Source organism: Bombina bombina, chromosome 6 (assembly GCF_027579735.1).
Source record: "Bombina bombina isolate aBomBom1 chromosome 6, aBomBom1.pri, whole genome shotgun sequence".
In the NCBI taxonomy this organism is placed as follows: domain Eukaryota; kingdom Metazoa; phylum Chordata; class Amphibia; order Anura; family Bombinatoridae; genus Bombina; species Bombina bombina.
In genome coordinates, this window is record NC_069504.1 from 1071957677 (window position 1) to 1071978151 (window position 20475).

General features: G+C 34.1%; 1 protein-coding gene across 1 annotated transcript in view; it reads right to left on the bottom strand.

Moving 5' to 3' along the window:
- SYN3 (synapsin III) overlaps positions 1–20475 on the bottom strand; it is a 694683-nt gene that overhangs the window by 64180 nt on the left and 610028 nt on the right. Inside the window, exon 7 of the mRNA XM_053718968.1 lies at positions 10670–10812. Coding sequence (XP_053574943.1) covers positions 10670–10812 — 143 coding nt within the window. The remainder of the gene's footprint in view (positions 1–10669; positions 10813–20475) is intronic.

Below are 20475 nucleotides of genomic sequence, written 5' to 3' on the forward strand. Positions count from 1 at the left end.
GGCCCTTTGCGGGGCATGCCCCAAAGAATTCAGCTCTTTTGCCTGTAAAAAAAACACATACAATACCCCCCCCAACATTACAACCCACCACCCACATACCCCTAATCTAACCCAAACCCTCCAGCCTCTTCTGGACCTCCTGAGCCGATGCTTGATAGAAGACTTCAGCCGGATTATGGATCGCCAGCCCCTGCTTGGGCTTGGATGAAGATTTCGGAGGCTTGGATCAAGACTTCAGAGGATGGATCGGTGAACCTGGCATGGTGAAGATAAGGTAGGAAGATCTTCAGGGGCTTAGTGTTAGGTTTATTTAAGGGGGGTTTGGGTTAGATTAGGGGTATGTGGGTGGTGGGTTGTAATGTTGGGGGAGGTATTGTATGTATTTTTTTACAGGCAAAAGAGCTGAATTATTTGGGGCATGCCCCGCAAATGGCCCTTTTCAGGGCTGGTAAGGTAAAAGAGCTTTGAACTTTTTTAATTTAGAATAGGGTAGGGCATTTTTTTATTTTGGGGGTCTTTGTTATTTTATTAGGGGGCTTAGAGTAGGTGTAATTAGTTTAAAATTGTTGTAATATTTTTCTAATGTTTGTAAATATTTTTTTATTTTTTGTAACTTAGTTCTTTTTTATTTTTTGTACTTTAGTTAGTTTATTTAAATGTATTTATTTGTAGGTATTGTATTTAATTAATTTATTGATAGTGTAGTGTTAGGTTTAATTGTAGGTAATTGTAGGTATTTTATTTAATTTATTTATTGATAGTGTAGTGTTAGGTTTAATTGTAACTTAGGTTAGGATTTATTTTACAGGTAATTTTGTAATTATTTTAACTAGGTAACTATTAAATAGTTAAATAGCTATTGTACCTGGTTAAAATAATTACAAAGTTGCCTGTAAAATAAATATTAATCCTAAAATAGCTACAATATAATTAAAATTTATATTGTAGCTATATTAGGGTTTATTTTACAGGTAAGTATTTAGTTTTAAATAGGAATAATTTATTTAATAAGAGTTAATTTATTTCGTTAGATTTAAATTATATTTAAGTTAGGGGGGTGTTAGTGTTAGGGTTAGACTTAGCTTTAGGGGTTAATACATTTATTATAGTAGCGGTGAGATCCGGTCGGCAGATTAGGGGTTAATTATTGTAGGTAGGTGGAGGCGACGTTGGTGGCAGCAGATTAGGGGTTAATAAATATAATATAGGGGTCGGCGGTGTTAGGGGCAGCAGATTAGGGGTACATAGCTATAATGTAGCTTGCGGTGGTGTACGGAGCGGCAGATTAGGGGTTAATAATAAAATGCAGGGGTCAGCGATAGCGGGGGCGGCAGATTAGGGGTTAATAAGTGTAAGGTTAGGGGTGTTTAGACTCGGGGTACATGTTAGGGTGTTAGGTGCAGACTTAGGAAGTGTTTCCGCATAGGAAACAATGGGGCTGCGTTAGGAGCTGAACGCTGCTTTTTTGCAGGTGTTAGGTTATTTTTCAGCTCAAACAGCCCCATTGTTTTCTATGGGGGAATCGTGCACGAGCACGTTTTTGAAGCTGGCCGCAGGCAGGGAGCAGGCACTTGGGTGTGACAGGAGACAGGGGATTTTTACTTTCATTTGATATAAAGTATAAACCTTTCTAAGTCCTTATGGGTTCAGCTAGCAAGCTAATAATTACAGTTCACTTTGTGCTTATGGGTGAACTAAATTATTGCCGCTCTGCTTCGAGATACATCTGTCTCATACATATGGACACGTTTCATGCACAGTCTAGTTTCCACAGTTAAGCGGTAAAAAGCACTATCGTTGTGGAAGTTTATAATCACTGTTATTTTATGGACTGAGATGTTTAATGCACATTGAAATTATTTTTTATCAGGGCGGGAAGAGACAGAGTGTTAAAAGCGTGCACTTGTAGGCGGCGCAGTTGCTAGTCGGCGGGTCACGTGACACACCCTCTGCTTTAGAGACTTGCCGTTTTGTTAAAGGAGGCAACTAGCGGAGTAGTTTCTCCTCTGATGCTCTTATGTTTGGCATACGATCGGCAGGAGATCTTCCATGCTTCCTAGGCAATTCTGTTTGATCAATTTTCAACACTTCAGTCAGGCTGAGGTGTAAAGATATTGGCTGTTTACCTAGCTTAGTGCTGGTATTTTTTGCAGAAGCCCTATCAATGTTTTTAAAGTTACAGTACACAACATGGGACATATTTACATATTTTATTGTTGAAATAAAAAAAAATTCTGCAACCTATAAACCAGATTTTAAGAACATCTTGGTGTTTGTTATTTATGTTTTGTATTTTAGCACAAATTGTTTCCTATATGCAAACTTTATGCCACTTGCTTAACTACAACTTTCTTATGTAGTGTTACCGCTGATCCCTATGTCTCTCAGATTGATGCGGTTCAGGCAATGCCACAGCCTTGTCCTTAAACGTCCCAAGCCTTAATGGCATCACATGCAGTGCCATGCGGTTCCTATTAATTTCCTGGAGGAGTTAATTTGCCTGCAGAAATTGCTACTCAGGTATCTTCAGTGATATCTGTGGTATTATCTGCTGTTAAGGGAATACGCAAAAGGAACATAAGAGAATCAGATAGTAAGGTTTCGGTCCAATCTGCTGCTACACAGGTTGTGCTTCCTCATAAGTCTGATGAGGAAGATACGTTGGTAGCCTCTGAGGGTAAAATTCCAGATTCAGACAGTATAATTCCATCATCTGATACTGAAGTGGTTACCTTCAGATGTATGCATTAACACCTCGTGTATTGTTAAAGGAGGTTTTGGCTACTTGGACGACACCAATATTCCTGTTGTTGTCAACCCTTAGAAGTTTTGCAAATTGTATCATTCTATGATGTTCCTTTAGCGTTTGCCCCTGATCTGGGATCGGATAAAGTTGGGGGCAGATTTTATCAGTTTTATCAAGCATGTATACGAGATGCCCCAGATTCCTGGGCTGTGGACATAGTATCTCAGGGTTACAAATTAGTATTCTAGACTTTCCTCCCAGGGGCAAGTTCCACCTCTCAAGATTATCTGCAGACCAGATAAAAAGAGAGGCGTTCTTGAAATGTGTTCAGGATCTTTCCTCCCTGGGACTAGTAGTTCCAGTTCCAGTTCCAGTATAGAAACAGGGCCTAGGTTTCTATTTCAATCTGTTTGTGGTTCCCAAAGAAGAGGGAACTTTACGACCTATTTTGGACCTGAAATGTCTAAACAAGTTTCTCAGAGTACCATCCTTCAAGATGGAAACTATTGGTTCCATTCTTCCTTTAGTCCAAGAGGGTCAGTTCAAGACGACCGTAGACCTGAAGGATGTGTATCTTCATGTTCCAATCCTCAGGGATCATCACAAGTTCCTGAGATTCGCCTTTCTTACAGACACTTTCAGTTTGTGGCTCTTCTGTTTGGCCTTGCCACAGCTCCCATAATTTTTTAAAGGTTCTGGGGACTCTCTTGGCAGTGATCAGGTCTTGGGGAATTGCTGTAGCGGCATACCTGGAGGACATATTGGTTCAGGCACCACCTTTTCAACAAGCAAACTCTCAGGCAGAGATCTTGTTGTCTTTTCTACGTTTCCATGGATGAAAAGTGAATCTAGAAAAGAGTTCCCTTGTTCCAGCTTCAAGGATAGTTTTCTTAGGGATGATAAAAGATTCCCTATCTATGTAAATATTTCTGAGAAAGGTCAGAAAATCAAAGATTCTTTCCTCTTACCTCTCTCTGCAGTCTACTGTTCGTCCATCAGCGGCTCAATGTATGGAGGTAATTGGTCTGATGGTCGCTTCTATGGACACCATCCCCTTTGCTCGATTAATTTGAGAGCTCTGCAGTTATGCATGCTCAGTCAATGTAACGAGGACCATTCAGATCTTTTGCAGAGGATAGATCTAGATCAGTCGACAAGAGACTCTCTCCCGTGGTGGCTTTCTCAGGATCAACTGTCTCAGGGCACATGCTTCTGGAGACTTTCCTGGGTGATTGTGACCATGGACACCAGTCTGCTTCGCTGGGGAGCAATCTGGGACTCGTTAAAGACGCATGAACAATGGACTCGGGAGGAGTCTTCTCTCCCCATAAACATCTTTGAGTTAGAGAGTGATTTATAATGCTCTGATGGCTTGGTCTCAGTTGTCCTTAGCCCGGTTTATCAGGTTCCAGTTGGACAATATCACCTCAGTGGCTTACATCAACCACCAGGGAGGAACTCGGAGTTCCTTAGCCATGAATGAGGTGGCTTATATTGTTCAGTGAGCAGAAGCTCACAATGGCTGTCTATCTGCCATCCACATACTAGGAGTGGACAACTGGGAAGCAGATTTCCTGAGCAGACAGATATTTCATCCTGGATTAACCCTCAAATGAGGGGTGCTAGATTTGGATCTGATGGCGTCTCGGCAGAACGCCAAGCTTCCAAGGTACAATTCAAGGTCAAGAGATCCGCAGGCCATCTTGATAGATGCTCTGGCGGTTCCTAGGGATTTTAGTCTAGCATACCTGTCTCCTCCATTTGCTCTCCTTCCACGAGTCATTGCTTGTATCAAACAGTGGAGAAAAATGGTGATTCTAATAGCTCCTGCGTGACCTCGCAGGATTTGGTATGCAGATCTAGTGGAAATGTCATCTCTTCCACCTTGGAGGTTGCCTCTGAGGAAGGGCCTTCTAACTCAGGGTCCATTCTTTCATCCAAATCTCGTTTCTCTAAAGCTGACTGATTGGAGATCTAACGCTTAGTTCGGTCTAAGCATGGTTTTTCTGAGTCGGTCATTGAGACCATGGTTTAAGCTCGCAAGCCTGTTTAAGCTCGCAAGCCCTCCCCTCCCCAATTCCCTCAAGTAAGGAACTTGATAAGTGAATCCGTGGTGGTTCTAAACTTCCATATAAAAAAAAGGTTGAATTAGTGAAATAGCAAGGGCTAAGAAGGGGTTAAATAAGAAAAGGTAATTGTAAACTTCCCTTGCTACATTGTGTTTGATCTGTTTCTTTGTCGGATCTGTCATTCTAGTCTACCAAAGTGATTCGTGAAGCATCTATCTGTTTTATAAATTAATTGTTAGACTAGGGGAGGTATTGCTGGTAATTTTTTTTAAAGCAATTAACTTTGATACAGGTTATGACCTTATTGTTCTTTTTTTATATATTTTGAATAGCCTGTAAAACACAATATATTTTGTTTGATTCTTGAATGTTCTTCCTCCTCCATCCTTCTTGTATTTAGCCGTGTTTCAAAAGATATCAGATGATATTGTCCCTTCTATGTACTTATATGTAACGACCTTTAATAAAAATTATTGATTAAAAAAAAAAAAGATTTACCATAAGGTATGGCATAAATATCTTTATTGGTGTGAATCCAAGGGCTACTCTTAGGGTAGGGTCAGGATTCCTAGGATGTTGTCTTTTCTCCAGGAGGACTGGAGAAGGAATTGTCAGTCAGTAGTCTGAAGGGTCAGATTTCTGCATTATCTGCTTTGTTACACAAACATCTGGTGGACGTGCCAGATGTTCAGTTTTTTGTCAGGCCTTGGTCAGTTTCAGGCCTGTGTTCAAGTCTGTTGCTCCTCCTTGGAGCCTTAACCTTGTTCTTAAAGTTTTACAGCAGGCTCCATTTGATCCATTGCATTCCATAGATGCTAAGTTTTTATCTTGGAAGATTTTGTTTCTTTTTTCTATCTCTTCTGTTCTGAGAGTTTTGGAACTCTCGGCCTTGAAGTGTGATTCGCCTTATCTTATCTTTCATGCTAATAAGGCAGTGCTTCGTACTAAGTTGGGATTTCTTCCTAAAGTGGTTTCAGATAGAAATATTAATCAGGAAATTGTTGTTCCTTTTCTATGTACTAATCCTTTTTCGCATAAGGAACATTTGTTACACAACTTGGATATTGTGCATGCTTTAAAATTCTACCTACAGGCGACTAAGGATTCTAGCTTGTCTTCTGCCCTGCTTGTTTGTTTCTCTGGTAAGCGTATTGGTCAGAAGGCTACTGCTACTTCTCTTTCCCTCTGGATGAGAAGTATTATTCGTTTTGCTGGTCAGAAGCCTCCTGAGAGAATTACAGCTCATTCCACGAGGGCTGTTTCCTCTTCCTGGACTTTCAAATATTGAAGCTTCTGTGGAACAGATTTGCAAGGATGCAACTTGGTCCTCTCTACATACTTTTTCAAAATGTTACAAATTTGATACTTTTGCCTCGGCTGAGGTTTCTTTTGGGACAAAAGGTTCTTTAAGCGGTGGTGCCTTCTGTTTAGGTCCGCCTGTCTTTTTCCCTCCCTAGTCATCTGTATCCTCTAGCTTGGGTATTGGTTTCCTGCTAGTAATTGATGATGTCGTGGACTCACCATATCTTAGGAAAGAAAAGAACATTTATGCTTACCTGATAAATTTATTTATTTCCGGATATGGTGAGTCCAAGACCCTACCTACCCTTAAATTTAAGACAGTTGTTTGACTAAACCTCAGGCACCTCTACACCTTTGTCTTATTCCTTTTTCCATTTCCCTTCGCTCGAATGACTGAGGATTGTGGGAAGTGAAGTGAAACTTAACAGCTTTGCTGTGGTGCTCTTTGCCTCCTCCTGCTGGCCAAGAGTGATATTCCCACTAGTAATTGATGACATTGTGGACTCACCATATCCGGAAATAAATAAATTTATCAGGTAAGCATACTGTAAATTTTCTTTTTCCTCACTTAAGGTCCAAAAGTGGCCTCACCTGCTTTGAGGAGGAGATAAAATTAGGGTTTGAACTTATTATCATCAGTTACACACTTAAGTAACTATTTAGACTGCAGAATATATTATTGTGTTTTATAAGTCTGTCATAATGTTTGTAGTTACTTATGCATATACCATGTTATTGTCATTGAGACTGATGTCTGTAAGATTTATGTACTAAATATACTTTTGTGTGTATACACCTTTAACCCTCAATAAAAATTATAAAAAAAATATTTCTATCATCCATATGTAAACACAGCATTAAAATATGTTGACGTTTTTAAATGCCTTAATAAATATAAAGTAAAAGCTGCTTAAATTTTAAGCCACCAGTATTAGTTGTGCACATCTTACTAATGTAAACTTCAGTAGGAAGTACCTATCAAGCAATAAAGATTAACAGGAAGTACCTATCAACCAAAAAGCATTAGCAGGAAGTGCCTATTAGCCAATGAGAATTAGTTGGACATACAAAACTGAAACAGATGTACACATTTCAATGTAAACATTATTTACTTCCAATTTTCTTTATTCCAGAAATATATAATGAATATGCCTTTACGTTTAGTACCACAGTAAAGTGTATAGCTCCATATGTGTTATATTACGCACTACTACATCCTTCATCTTTGACCTTTTGGCAATGAAATTGCGGAGGAAGCCAGTGCTGGGAGCTTTACTCACAGTGTACATTCCCAGAATAGTTTTATTATTTCTGATAAAAGCGTCTGCTACAGCATTTTTCACTGCAGGCGTTTGGCACAAGCACGTTTACTGTACGAGGCAGACAGCAATATATTGTTCTATTTGTTATGAGGAGCCAATTGGAGCACAATGCAACAACCAGGGCATAGACAGGGAACATCCTGCACTTCTCTGAGGCTCGGCACACAATTACAGTGCCCTGGCCTGTTAATATGATAGCTACATTGTGTGCGCAAACAATGAACTCACTAGTCTATCATCCAATCCCGCAGTCTCAGCTAGAATTTGACCCTGGCAGACATTGTACAATTCATATTCATTAATAAGTCTGACACTTTTGTGCTCGCAAATGAAAGCAAATGTGCCGGAGTAAATGGTAACAGGCTTGAATATTTTTATTATACAAAGTAGGTATGGCCCTAGGCTACCTATACTGAAAGAGGTATTTTTTATGTACAATAAAAATATCCCTGCCTGTTACTGTTATAATAGAACAGATACCAAACTGGGGTAGGTGATTATTCATTTGTGTAAGTGTATATACTGTGTGTGTGCGTACAAGTGTATGTACTGTGCAATATAAAGGTCTAGATTACAAGTGGAGCACTAAATATTGCTTGTGCGAAAGCGATATTTGCTCTCCACTGAGTAATAGCACTGCACGCTAATGCGCTCTGATATTACAAGTTAAGCACAATGTTTGCATTGCTAGGAGCCTCATTCTCATGCCACAGTTCCCATAGACCACAATGTAAAGTCACCCCACACCTGCCACTTTCAACCCCATATAATTGCTTTTTGCAGTTATTTTATTAAAAAATAAAGATGCTACTTTATTTTTTTAATACAATATAGTACACTTGATTTTTGAGCACATTTATAAAATTAACCAGAGATCTGATCTCTGGTTAATTTTATAAGCACTAATTGCTACTGCAAGCTTGCAGTAGCAATAACCAGCCAGGAAGCTTGGCTAAGAGTGATGTCATGAAGAGGAGGGGTTTGGGGGCTGCAAAGTAAGTAACTTTTAAAGAAAAATAGGTATGCAACATCCCGGGATAAATTTAGATTAAAATAAGAGTAAACACTAAATCCAAATAAGGAAATAAATATTTTGTGTTGGCTGTCCCTTTAAGTATTACACACAGATATACACATTTCTTTCCAATGGCATAGAGAGTCCACGAATCCATACCAATTACTAGTGGGAATTCAACTCCTGGCCACCAAGAGGAGGCAAAGACCACCCCAGCAGAGCTGTTAAGTGTCACTCCCATTACCCATAATCCCCAGTCATTCTTTGCCTTGAACATCGGGAGGATGTGCGAAGATGGTGTCGCTGTCGGCATTTATTGGATCAGGTTGATTTTTGGTGATGTCTGTCCGCCGCCTCAGAGCAGGCGGACAGGTTATCAAGCAGCGGTCTTTAGGCCAGAAACACGGGGCATCAAGCTCCGTATGGAGCCTGATAAATATGCCCCTATGCATGCAGTTGATATTAAGTTGTTATCTTGGAAAGTTTTGTTTCTCCTTGCTATTTCTTCTGCTCACAGAGTTTCCGAGCTTTCAGCTCTGCAATGTGATTCCCCTTATCTTGAAATTTCCACTAGTCACAATCAAGTAAGACATTTTAATGGATGATTTACATTTTCTTTTCTTTAACACTGAGTGGACTAGTAACATATATATGTCTAAATATGTGTATGTATGTGTATTTCTGTGTTTATATGTGTTAATATGTAAGTGCACACATACATACATATATACACATATAAACACAGAAATACACATGTATGCACTTATATACACATATAAACACAGAAATACACATGTATGCACTTATATACACATATAAACACAGAAATACACATGTATGCACTTATATACACATATAAACACAGAAATACACATGTATGCACTTATATACACATATATAGATATTTTTGAGCCATTTCCAGTAAAATACCTTGAAACATGCAATATCATTTTTATTCTATTTTAATGTGTGAATACAAATACTTTACATTCCAATGGCCTTCACATTGAAAAAATGCCCTTTTTATTTTAAAATATATTTTTTATATATATCTGATGTCCTTGAAATTAAAAAAAAAAAAAATTAAATATATATATATATATGTATACAATATATATCTATTTCTGAATATATTCATATATAGGCATAGATATATCTTTAAAAAAATAAATAAAATATATACATATATATATATATATATATTATACTTTCAACCTGTAATACGAGTGCAAACGGCCACGCTAAAAATAAGGGTAAGCGTGGGAGCGAAAAATTAAGTTAGTGGCACATAGAGGGTTGATCCTCTAGAAAAGCTTATCTAATGATTTATCTAAAAAAATCCCCTTAGACTTTAAAGGTGAATTTTTAATATAAAATATTAGATATATTTATTTATGTGATCCCGATATCCAAGCAATCATTATCTTTTTGCCCTTTTATGTCTTTTTAAAGGCTGACTGTGCACTGGCTGACAAGCACATCACCTAATGTTGTTGTATTGGAAGATAGTGACACACCTTACAAAGGTGAAAAGAAAAAAGATTGGGTTTTTTTGAAACACAGAAATACATAATTTTTCAAGAAACAAAAACTACAACAGGTTTTAGAGTACACGGTTAAATGCAACAAAAAACAAAACAAAATTTGTTTGTGTCCCTTTAATATAATTTAAAGGGACATGAAACCCAAAATCTTTTTTTCACGATTCAGACAGAGAATACAATTTTAAACAACTTTCCAATTTACTTCCATTATCAAATTTGCTTCATTCTCTTAGTAATCTTTGATGAAGGAGCAACAATTCACTACTGGGAGCTAGCTGAACACATCTAGTCAACCAATGACAAGAGAGAAATGTGAGCAGGCACCAATCACCAGCTAACTCTCAGTAGTGTAGGATATGTACATATTCATTTTTAACAAAGGATACCAAGACTACAAAGTACATTTGAAAATAGAAGGGACTTTAAAAGTGTCTTTAAATAACCTGCCCTGTCTGAATCAGGCAAGTTTAGTTTTGACTCTCATATCTCTTTAATAATTTTAGACAGAGAAAGCTTTTTGGTAGAAACAACCTTTGTAGCTTGCACAAGCACAACCTGTGTGCATAGACACATAACATTTACTATGTGGAACACAAATAATCTGTTGTAGCACATGGTTATATACTGGCCGGATAGGGCAGGCCCATGTTCCCAGCTGTAGCCGCACTTACATGTACGCTTTGTAGTTGCTCCCAATCTTCTGGATCCGAATGTCATACTTGGAGTCAATAAAAGGCTCAGTGGTCACATATGTTTTGGCCATAGCCACAACACTGGCTATATCCTGGAAATCGTATTGATTGTCTACTTTCACCTATCAAAGCAGAGACAAAAAGGAGAGATGTCAGTTTTTATAGACTGACATAACAAACAATATACAGTTGATATTTCTACGCATCTTACAATGAGCATGTTTAGATAACTGTTGGAGCCCTTCACCCAAATGGTTTTCAAATATTGCATAACCATGTTTGATAATTCATTCTCTCATTTGCTCAAAGGGACATGACAGTCAAAATTAAACTTTCATGGTCCAGTTTATAATGTAAAGAAAAAACAATGTATTTCTATTATCAAATGTACTTTTATTTCTCTTGGTATTCTTTGTAGAAAAGCATATCTAGGTAGGCTCAGCATTAACGGGAGCCTGCTGGTGATTGGTAATTACATACATGTACTTCATTGACTCACCAGGTTTGTTCTGTTAACTCCCAGTGGTGAATTGCTGTAATGAAATGACTTTAATGATTGTCTATACCAGTGTTTTAAAGCCCTTGTCTATATCATAGTTTTAAATCTCTTGTCTATACCAGTGTGTTCAATCCCTTGTCTATACCAGTGTGTTAAAGCTCTTGTCTATACCAGTGTGTTAAATCTCTTGTCTATACCAGTGTGTTCAATCCCTTGTCTATACCAGTGTGTTAAAGCCCCTGTCTATACCAGTGTGTTAAAGCTCTTGTCTATACCAGTGTGTTAAGGCCCTTGTCTATACCAATGTTTTAAAGCCCTTGTCTATACCAATGTTTTAAAACCCTTGTCTTTTCCAGTGTGTTAAAGCTCTTGTATATACCAGTGTGTTAAAGCTCTTGTCTATACCAGTGTGTTAAAGCCCTTATCTATACCAGTGTGTTAGAGCCCTTGTCTATACCAGGGTGTTAAAGCTCTTGTCTATACCAGTGTTTTAAAGCCCTTGTCTATACCAGTGTTTTAAAACCCTTGTCTATACCAATGTATTAAAGCCCTTGTCTATACCAATGTTTTAAAGCTCTTGTCTATACCAATGTTTTAAAGCCCTTGTCTTTTCCAGTGTGTTAAAGCTCTTGTCTATACCAGTATTTTAAAGCTCTTGTCTATACCAGTGTTTTAAAGCCCCTGTCTATACCAGTGTGTTAAAGCCCTTGTCTATACCAGTGTGTTAAAGCTCTTGTCTATACCAATGTTTTAAAGCTCTTGTCTATACCAATGTTTTAAAGCCCTTGTCTTTTCCAGTGTGTTAAAGCTCTTGTCTATACCAGTATTTTAAAGCTCTTGTCTATACCAGTGTTTTAAAGCCCCTGTCTATACCAGTGTGTTAAAGCCCTTGTCTATACCAGTGTGTTAAAGCCCTTGTCTATACCAGTGTGTTAAAGCTATTGTCTATACCAGAGTGTTAAAGCCCTTGTCTATACCAGTGTTTTTAATACCTTATCTATACCAGTGTGTTAGAGCCCTTGTCTATACCAGTGTGTTAGAGCCCTTGTCTATACCAGTGTGTTAGAGCCCTTGTCTATACCAGTGTGTTAGGGCCCTTGTCTATACCAGTGTGTTAGGGCCCTTATCTATACCAGTGTTTTTAATCCCTTATCTATACCAGTGTGTTAGAGCCCTTGTCTATACCAGTGTGTTAGAGCCCTTGTCTATACCAGTGTGTTAGGGCCCTTGTCTATACCAGTGTTTTAAAGCCCTTGTCTATACCAGTGTTTTAAAGCCCTTGTCTATGTCAATGTATTAAAGCCCTTGTCTATACCAATGTTTTAAAGCCCTTGTCTATACCAATGTATTAAAGCCCTTGTCTATACCAATGTATTAAAGCCCTTGTCTATACCAGTGTGTTAAATTTCTTGCCTATACCAGTGTGTTAGTGCCCTTGTCTTTACCAGTATTTTAAAGCTCTTGTCTATACCAGTGTGTAAAAGCCCTTGTCCATACTATTGTGTTAAAGCTCTTGATATGATACTCAATATTTTTCTTTCTAATTTACTTCTATTATCAATTTTTCTTACTTCTTTTGGTATCTGTTGTTGAAATGCAGACACGTATGCTTAGGTGCTGGCCCATTTCCGGAGCACTATATGGCAGCAGTGTTGCAAGCATGTTTTCCATTTGCAGACACTAGATGATGTCCCTATTTCCTGCCATGTAGTGCTCCAGATGCCTACCTAGGTATCTCTTCAACACAGAATATCATGGGAAGGTAACAAATTTGATAATAGAAGTAAGTTGGAAACTTTTGTAAAATGGTATTCTCTGTCTGAGTCACAAAAGAAAATGTGTGGGTTACATATCCCTTTAAGATACATATGATAGCATTTTACAATATAATACATACATAGAATACAGTGTATACATATATATGATATACATTATACATTATATATATGATATACATTATACATTATATATATGATACACATTATACATTATATATATGATACACATTATACATTATATATATGATACACATTATACATTATATATATGATATACATTATACAATATATATTTGATATACATTATACATTATATATATGATATACATTATACATTATATACCGGTATATGATATACATTATACATTATATATATGATATACATTATACATTATATATATGATATACATTATATATATGATATACATTATACATTATATACCGGTATATGATATACATTATACATTATATATATGATATACATTATACATTATATATATGATATACATTATACATTATATATATATGATATACATTATACATTATATATATGATACACAGTATACATTATATATATGATATACATTATACAATATATATATGATATACATTATACATTATATATATGATATACATTATACATTATATATATGATATACATTATACATTATATATATGATATACATTATACATTATATATATGATACACATTATACATTATATATATGATATACATTATACAATATATATATGATATACATTATACATTATATATATGATATACATTATACATTATATATATATATATATATATATATATATATATATATATATATATATATATGATATACATTATACATTATATACCGGTATATGATGTACATTATACATTATATATATGATATACATTATACATTATATATATGATACACATTATACATTATATATATGATATACATTATACAATATATATATGATATACATTATACATTATATATATGATATACATTATACATTATATATATATATATATATATATATATATATATATATATATATATATATATATATATGATATACATTATACATTATATACCGGTATATGATGTACATTATACATTATATATATGATATACATTATACATTATATATATGATACACATTATACATTATATATATGATATACATTATACAATATATATATGATATACATTATATATATGATATACATTATACATTATATATATATATATATATATGATATACATTATATACCGGTATATGATATACATTATACATTACATACCGGTATATGATATACATTATACATTATATATATGATATACATTATACAATATATATATGATATACATTATACATTACATACCGGTATATGATATACATTATACATTATATATATGATATACATTATACATTATATATATGATACACATTATACATTATATATATGATATACATTATACATTATATATATATGATATACATTATACATTATATATATATGATATACATTATACAGGTATCTCTTCAACACAGAATATCATGGGAAGGTAGCAAATTTGATAATAGAAGTAAGTTGGAAACTTTTGTAAAATGGTATTCTCTGTCTGAGTCACAAAAGAAAATGTGTGGGTTACATATCCCTTTAAGATACATATGATAGCATTTTACAATATAATACATACATAGAATACAGTGTATACATATATATGATATACATTATACATTATATATATGATATACATTATACATTATATATATGATACACATTATACATTATATATATGATATACATTATACATTATATATATGATACACATTATACATTATATATTTGATATACATTATACATTATATACCGGTATATGATATACATTATACATTATATATATGATATACATTATACATTATATATATGATATACATTATACAATATATATATGATATACATTATACAATATATATATGATACACATTATACATTATATATATGATACACATTATACATTATATATTTGATATACATTATACATTATATACCGGTATATGATATACATTATACATTATATATATGATATACATTATACATTATATATATGATATACATTATACATTATATATATGATATACATTATACATTATATATATATGATATACATTATATATATGATATACATTATACATTATATATATGATATACATTATATATATGATATACATTATACATTATATATATGATATACATTATACATTATATATATATATGATATACATTATATATATGATATACATTATACATTATATACCGGTATATGATATACATTATACATTATATATATGATATACATTATACATTATATATATGATATACATTATACATTATATATATGATATACATTATACATTATATATATATGATATACATTATACATTATATATATGATACACATTATACATTATATATATGATATACATTATACAATATATATATGATATACATTATACATTATATATATGATATACATTATACATTATATACCGGTATATGATATACATTATACATTATATATATGATATACATTATACATTATATATATGATACACATTATACATTATATATATGATATACATTATACAATATATATATGATATACATTATACATTATATATATGATATACATTATACATTATATATATATATATATATATATATATATATGATATACATTATACATTACATACCGGTATATGATATACATTATACATTATATATATGATATACATTATACATTATATATATGATACACATTATACATTATATATATGATATACATTATACAATATATATATGATATACATTATATATATGATATACATTATACATTATATATATATATATATATATGATATACATTATATACCGGTATATGATATACATTATACATTATATATATGATATACATTATACATTATATATATATGATATACATTATACATTATATATATATGATATACATTATACATTATATATATATGATATACATTATACATTATATATATATATATATGATATACATTATACATTATATATATGATATACATTATACAATATATATATAATACACATTATACATTATATATATGATATACATTATACAATATATATATGATATACATTATACATTATATACCGGTATATGATATACATTATACATTATATATATGATATACATTATACTCACATAGGTCTATTATTCATTTCTGTTGACACATGTAAATTGTATTGCCATCCAATTCTTTGTAAATGTATCATTCACATTACACCTTCAATGCATATACATACATATGTGTGCAGTATAAAACACAGTCGCCATAGACCGCTATGTAAAGAAACTTTTCAGTGCTTTTTTTTTCTAACTCCCCCATCCCTTCACTTTAACCCCTTATAACTGCTTCTTGCAGTTATTTTTATAAAAAAAAAAAAAATAGATGCTCACATTGTTTGTATTAACAAATTAACTGTACACTTTATTTTGGGGGACATTTTTTTAATTAACCAGAGATCTGGAATATCTTTCTTCTAAGCTATACATAGAATATCTTAAATTATTTTCTGTCCCCCAATTTATGTCCTTGAATATCTCCAAATACCAACCTAGTATTGACCAAATCACGCTCTGGAGTTTCCTGTTGGCAAAGACTGCCCATACAAGACGTACCTTAAATCAACAATCTAAACTTCTGCTAATTCATTCTTGTGTTGTTGTTAAAAACTCTCCCTAAGCTGGTTCCAAGCTATGTGAAGTAGCTTCTAAGAGTAACTACTTGTTCCTTTTTATGTCAACAGCTTAAGTTTTCCAACTGTAGCTGAGGATTCTGGGATGTGACATGCATATCCTGTGTGGACTCTGTTGATATTCACAGATAAACCTCCAACCCTACCCTCTTCATTTATCTCATTTTTTTCTTTTAACCTAGCTGAGTGCAACTAAAACAAGGGTTATTTTATGTCTTGTGTTTATTTTATTTATTTTTTGACTTTGCAGTTTCACAGAGGTCTATTTGTGATTAACTGCCTGTTGCCTGGGGAGCACCCAGAGCTGTGAGTCATGGGATTTATATCCACTCCAGTTTATGAGTGCCGACCTTGGTGTTTTTTTTTATATTTTTCTATTGCATATGGCTTCTTTGCATCTCAGTGTATTTGGTTTAAGGCTAGCATGTGTGGCTGTGGGTTAGTAACCCAGATAAGAAAAGATCTTAACGCAGCACCTGGGTCTATCACCATTTGGCCAAATTTGATAACTAGTTCTCTATTTTTGCTTACAACCTGGCTGTGTGAATCTAAGTGAAGTGCTGGCGATTTTGTAAGTTGTGTTATTTTGTGTGAAATTTCCTATTGGACTTTCCACCAAGGCCTGTCTGGAGTTAACTGTCTGGTTCACTGGATGTAAACTCAGCTGTTTATGAGTGCCTGGTGAGTATATAGAACTGTGAGTTGTACCACAGGCATGGAGTGTTTGAGAATTGAGAGCACAGTTTACCAAACTCCTCATTTTTGCTTTCAAAGGGATATTAAACAGTGCTTCTTCAGTAAAAAAAAATATGTTAAATCAAAGTAAACTTAAAAGAAACAGATTGTGTAAAAAAACTTGTTTGTTTTCTTGCATAATGAGCACATAGAAATTCTCAGTGTAGCCCGTCCCCAGTGTGATATGTCAGAGCTGACATCTTTGAAACTTAGGTTACATTCTGACTAAGCTAGGCATGAGAAAGTCTGACTCCCTGTTTTCTAGTCTATTTAGTTAATAGTAACTAGCCTAGAAGTTTTATGACATCGGGCTAAGATAAACTTTCCTGCAGAGGCCCCTCCTACTTGTAAGGCTGTGACACGAAGTAAAGGACACTGCACAAAAGTAGGGACAAAATAATTAAAAACGTAAGATTCATTTAAATAGATCAATAATACATATTGCAATTATTTCTATTAAAGGGATAATATGATTCAGATAGAGCATGCAATCTCAAGCAACTTTCTATTTTACTCTAATAAGGACCTGGCCCAATTTTGGTTCAGCGCTCTGGATAGCGTTTGCTGATTGGTGGTTACATTTAGCCACCAGTCAGGAAGCACAACCCAGGTGCTGAACCAATAATGGGGCGGTTTAGTATCCCTTTAAGTATAAGATACAGCTTAGTGTTTTTTTTTATTGCAACAATGAAACAAATTGTTTAACATCTTTTTAAGGAACAGCTGGCTATTTTGTGCTTTGTTTATACGTATATACTTATTTATATCTAAAATGGGTTTTTTTCAGCTAAAAAATAATCATAAAATCAAATATAATCTCAATTTGCATCTTTCCCAGTCTAAGTATATTTTAAGAAACACTCCCTATCTAGGGCTTCAATTTGGGAGTTATATACAGTATATCTTTATACATACTCTCCTATTCATATGACTCAATCCTTACCATGTTTATGTTGGATGTATATTCTACAGTATCATAAAACTGTATTTGTAAATTGTTTTATGTTTAAATGGAGAAAAATGCATACAAGTTTATTTGTTCAGTTATGTCCCACCCTAATGAAACTTAAGAGTTTATAAAACATACAATAATTCTATCTTTCTTAACCATGGGAATTAGAATAAAATAATTCTGAAGTGGAGAAATACTTCACTTTTTTGGCTGCAATTAACATAATTTTAATCTGAGTAAAAAGTAACAGCTGGTGTCTCATCTATGCAGGGATAATGAGGCAATAATACAATGCTGTATTGAGTCAGAGCATTTATTAGAGCACAAATACTTCCCTTTAATTAGGTGGTTAATCCCTGTTAGTCTGCAAGGCATTGCAACTCCTTAGCTGGAGCTGCAGAACGTGATTGGTGGCTACTTATTTATGCTGCCCCTGATTGGTTCACAAGCCATGTGTACCTAAAGAGCTATAGCACAATGCAATTAGGCAATTATAAAATGCTCTAATGTGTTACCTAAAGCCCCAAGTGTTCTCCAGCACAGGCCGATTATCCTTAGAGATAGGTACTATACCTTCTATCATCTGCTCAATGCCTTCTGGGACTAGAAGGTCAAGGCTGAGTGAGGGAAATTTGTGGGCGGAGTTTGTAATAGAGTAGATGTTACAAGGGTGGTGGGAAAAATGGAAAGGGATTTACGAAAATTGGAGGATTGGATAAATGATTGGAATCTAAAGTTCTACAAGGGGTCCTTAGGAGCAGCCTCGTCTCTCCTTGTTTTTTAATTGCTTACCATGGTTTAATAGAAGTTTCCCTTATATTTACTGATACGTATTTCTGCCTAGCAGTTCGTAATAATATAATAATCTTAAAATTAGCCCTTGGATTGTAAGGGCTTAGCTTATCTTGATAACACACTGCTGGCTGATAAATATTATTTTACTCATGTTTTATTCCAACAGGGAATACTTTTAATCCCTCCTGGTTTAAGTGTTTTTAATTCTAGCTTAAGCTATCTGTATGTATGATTATTCCTTTTTGTGACACATCATTTTTTCTAATAAAGATAACCAGTGTGAATGTAATGGAATAGTATTCTGTAACAAATATCTGATTTTACCTTTAACACAGACCTGAACTACCTTTACTCAATTGTACACTTTTTTACAATTAGTTTGCTAGTTGTTACTTGTTCTGTGTCCAGTGTCTGCGGCAGGAAGATTCTCAATACTATATATTGAAAATGTATCTTAACCCTATTTCAGGGAAGTAACCAATTTGAATTACCTGTTCACTGTAACTCTGCTCCCCCTACCCTACCTTGCACCTAAAACGTTTGCTTAAGGACACGGTAAAGCATAAACAGTCATGAAGGAAAAAAACAAAGACAACTGAGAAAAATAATCTTAACACATAACCAGCAGGACGGGCCATAGACACTGAGAGCGTCAGCGTACACTGGTACAACAGTTGTGGAGATAAGTTACTTGTACATAAGGTAAAGAAAAACTTGCCAAAGTAATACTTGCCATATCTAACACAGACGATTAGGAATAACAACTATGCGCTTGTAACATAGTTGCAATCTAGCTATCCTATAAACCCAACAGTAACTTTTTTTCATTACAAAGTGAATTAAGACATATATACATATCAGATCGAAACTTGATCGCTTGCTAATTCCCTCGAACCTCTCCTCTCATTCTTCTCCTCCTTTTCCTGCCCTGAACAATCTATCTGCCACTATAATTCCACCCTTACATCCGTCCTTGACAATCTCACCCCTCTTACCATAGCTTGGAAATCACACACTCATCCTCAGCCCTGACATTTTCCTCTGACACGGTACCTATGCAGATGTTCCTGTACTGCTGAGCGGCACTGGAGAAAATCTCGGAGTTCCGCTGATTTTCTTCATTACAAATTCATCTTGAACTCCTAGTATTCTGCCCTTAATCTCCATAAGCAACACTACTTCTCTACTCTTATCTCTAATCTTTCTTCA